This window comes from Scylla paramamosain, chromosome 23 (assembly GCF_035594125.1).
Source record: "Scylla paramamosain isolate STU-SP2022 chromosome 23, ASM3559412v1, whole genome shotgun sequence".
In the NCBI taxonomy this organism is placed as follows: domain Eukaryota; kingdom Metazoa; phylum Arthropoda; class Malacostraca; order Decapoda; family Portunidae; genus Scylla; species Scylla paramamosain.
The window spans coordinates 9,855,486-9,857,985 of record NC_087173.1 but is presented as its reverse complement, the minus strand read 5'-3'; the positions used below and the strand labels follow the sequence as shown (position 1 = coordinate 9,857,985).

Genomic DNA, 2,500 nt, shown 5'->3' with positions numbered 1-2,500 from the left:
TGTGTGCCCAGGGAACTCTCGCTGACCCCCAGAGAACGGTGAGTGTGTGTGTGTGTGTGTGTGTGTGTGTGTGTGTGTGTGTGTGTGTGTGTGTGTGTGTGTGTGTGTGTGTGTGTGTGTGTGTGTGACTAGGTGTGCAAAAACAAGAAACAAAAGAGTGAATGGATGTATAATTCGCGTGTGTTTGTGTGTGTGTGTATGTGTGTGTGTGTGTGTGTGTGTGTGTGTGTGTGTGTGCGTCAGTGTCTGTATATACACTCAAAAGAAAAAAAAAAGAAAAAAGAAAAAATGGATGCGTAAATTTCGTGTGTGTGTGTGTGTGTGTGTGTGTGTGTGTGTGTGTGTGTGTGTGTGTGTGTGTGTGTGTGTGTGTGTGTGTGTGTGTAAGCATGCACATCCCACTCACTTATACACCCATACATCCACACACCCACTTACCCAAACCATCCTCTCCACAAACCCATCCACTCCAGCCCATCCACCCACCCATCGAACCCACCCTTCACCCTGAGACACACCTACACCCTTCCCCCCGTTTAGACGTGTGGGCGTAAAAGTTCCGCTCAAGTTCTCAGATTTATCCTGTCGACACCTCACGACGGGACGCGAGGAAGATAAAGGGAGGAGAAAAAGTTAAGTTTTTGCATATCAGAAAATTGCTGTGTAACTCAGGCCAGGCTTCCACGTGACAGGGGGGTGGCGGGGACTGGGGGACGTGGGGGGGAGAAATGAAGGTGAATTACACGTGACTGCCGCAAAACTTCACGAGGACGAGGCGTGGAGCGTGGCGGGGGGAAAAAAGGACGAATTGTTGATGAATGTATGAATTTGTGAGTGGTTAGTTGGTGGTGGTGGTGGTGGTGGTGGTGGTGGTGGTGGTCGTGGTGGTCGTATTGATGATGAAAATGATAATAATAATAATAGAGTAATAATAATAATAGCAAGAACAACAATAGCAATAATGATAATAATAATAATGATAATGACAACAACAGTAATAATAATAATAATAATAATGATAATAATAATGATAATAATAATAATAATAATAATAATAATAACAAAAATGAAAATAACAAAAAACAAGAACAACACTTCACTTACCTTCCATGACGACGTTGCAAATAACTGACAAAAAAAAAAACAATTAATAAAAGAATAAGTAAATAATGAAAAAAACAAACAAATTACTAATAACGAATTACTTAAAAGAACCATTACCAAAATCATCAGATTAATAAACAGATTTAATAAAACGAACCAGAAAAAAAAATATATATACACTTTATTAATTCCCAGTGTTATTAAAAGCTATCAGAGCCTAAACTCATACGTTCTAAATTTATGCGATCCTTTCTTGCCTGCCAAAGACTTCATTATCACTCCCAATTAACACAAAAACAAAGAAAAACTCACGTGATTCTCTTGTGTTCCGTGGAGTGTGACGTGCATTGCTTCTTGATATTGTAAATGAGGACGAGAAGGAGGAGGAGGAGGAGGTAGTGGTGGTGATGGTGGTGGTGGTGGTGGTTGTGGTGAAGGAGGAGGAGGAGGAGGAGGAGGAGGAGGAGGAGGAGGAGGAGGAGGAGGAGAAAAAGAAGAAGAAGAAGAAGAAGAAAGAACAAGAACAAGAACAAGAAGAACAAGAACAAGAACAAGAAGAAGAAGAACAACAACAACAACAAAAACAACAAGAAAAGAACAAAAGAAAACCCAAACAATCAAATTAAACATTAAAAAGATACTCTAGACGCTCTCTCTCTCTCTCTCTCTCTCTCTCTCTCTCTCTCTCTCTCTCTCTCTCTCTCTCTCTCTCTCTCTCTCTCTCTCTCTCTCTCTCTCTCTCTCTCTCTCATACACCTCCTTGCTTCCCTCGCTCTTTGCTTCAAGTCCTTTCCTCTCCTGATTGCAACACTCCAACTTCTCTTCAATCCTTGAGTTCTCAGCACGTGTGTCTTTCCCACTCGGACTTCTAAGAGCCAGAAAACCTGTCCCAGAGAAGTAAGGCGACGAGGATCAATGAGCAGCAAGTGATGGGTCTTCGTGTACCTGATGACGTAAAGAGGAACTGAAGATCGAGTGGAGAAGCGATAGATTAGAGGAGTTGGAGATGGAGTGGTAATGGGGGGATATAATGGTGTTTTTTTTTGGTGTGTGTGTTTTTTTGGGGGTGTTGAATTAAAGTTCTTTATAAACAAGTTTTGGGCTTCTCTTATAATTTTGTGTGATGGATCAGAAGGACAAGCAGAGACGAAAGCGTGCTAGTGAAGCATAAAGTTTTCTTTCCTTTTTTTTTGGTCTTTTTGAAGTTGATGTAAATGAGTTATTAATTAGTTTTGGGTCTTTTTTTCAAGTTTTAGAGCGACAGATTAAGCAAAGGGGTGAAGATGAAGGAAAACTAATGTAGTAAAAACGATGCTTTTTGTTTTTTGTCCTTTTGGAATTGAAATACAGTATTTACTCGTTATTTGCTCTTTTTTTCAGTTTTAATGAGAGAAAA

The 2,500-nt window shown here is 40.4% G+C and overlaps 2 protein-coding genes across 5 annotated transcripts in view; one reads left to right on the top strand and one right to left on the bottom strand.

The window, feature by feature from the left end:
• Window positions 1–2,500, bottom strand: part of LOC135112133 (hemicentin-2-like) — a 280,248-nt gene that overhangs the window by 49,745 nt on the left and 228,003 nt on the right. Inside the window, exon 10 of one of the 4 annotated variants that reach the window (XR_010274093.1) lies at window positions 1,105–1,128. The exons of 1 other annotated variant lie outside the window; for it this stretch is intronic. The gene's annotated coding sequence lies outside the window, so the exon portion shown is untranslated. Of the gene's footprint in view, window positions 1–1,104; window positions 1,129–1,271; window positions 2,050–2,500 lie in introns of those variants that run through there. 2 more of the 4 variants (XR_010274092.1, XR_010274091.1) reach the window with 2 other exon arrangements.
• Window positions 1–2,500, top strand: part of LOC135112132 (mucin-19-like) — a 77,503-nt gene that overhangs the window by 55,187 nt on the left and 19,816 nt on the right. The window contains exon 3 of the mRNA XM_064026155.1: window positions 1–38. This exon is cut by the window's left edge and continues 136 nt beyond it. Within this exon, the coding sequence (XP_063882225.1) occupies window positions 1–38 (38 nt within the window). The remainder of the gene's footprint in view (window positions 39–2,500) is intronic.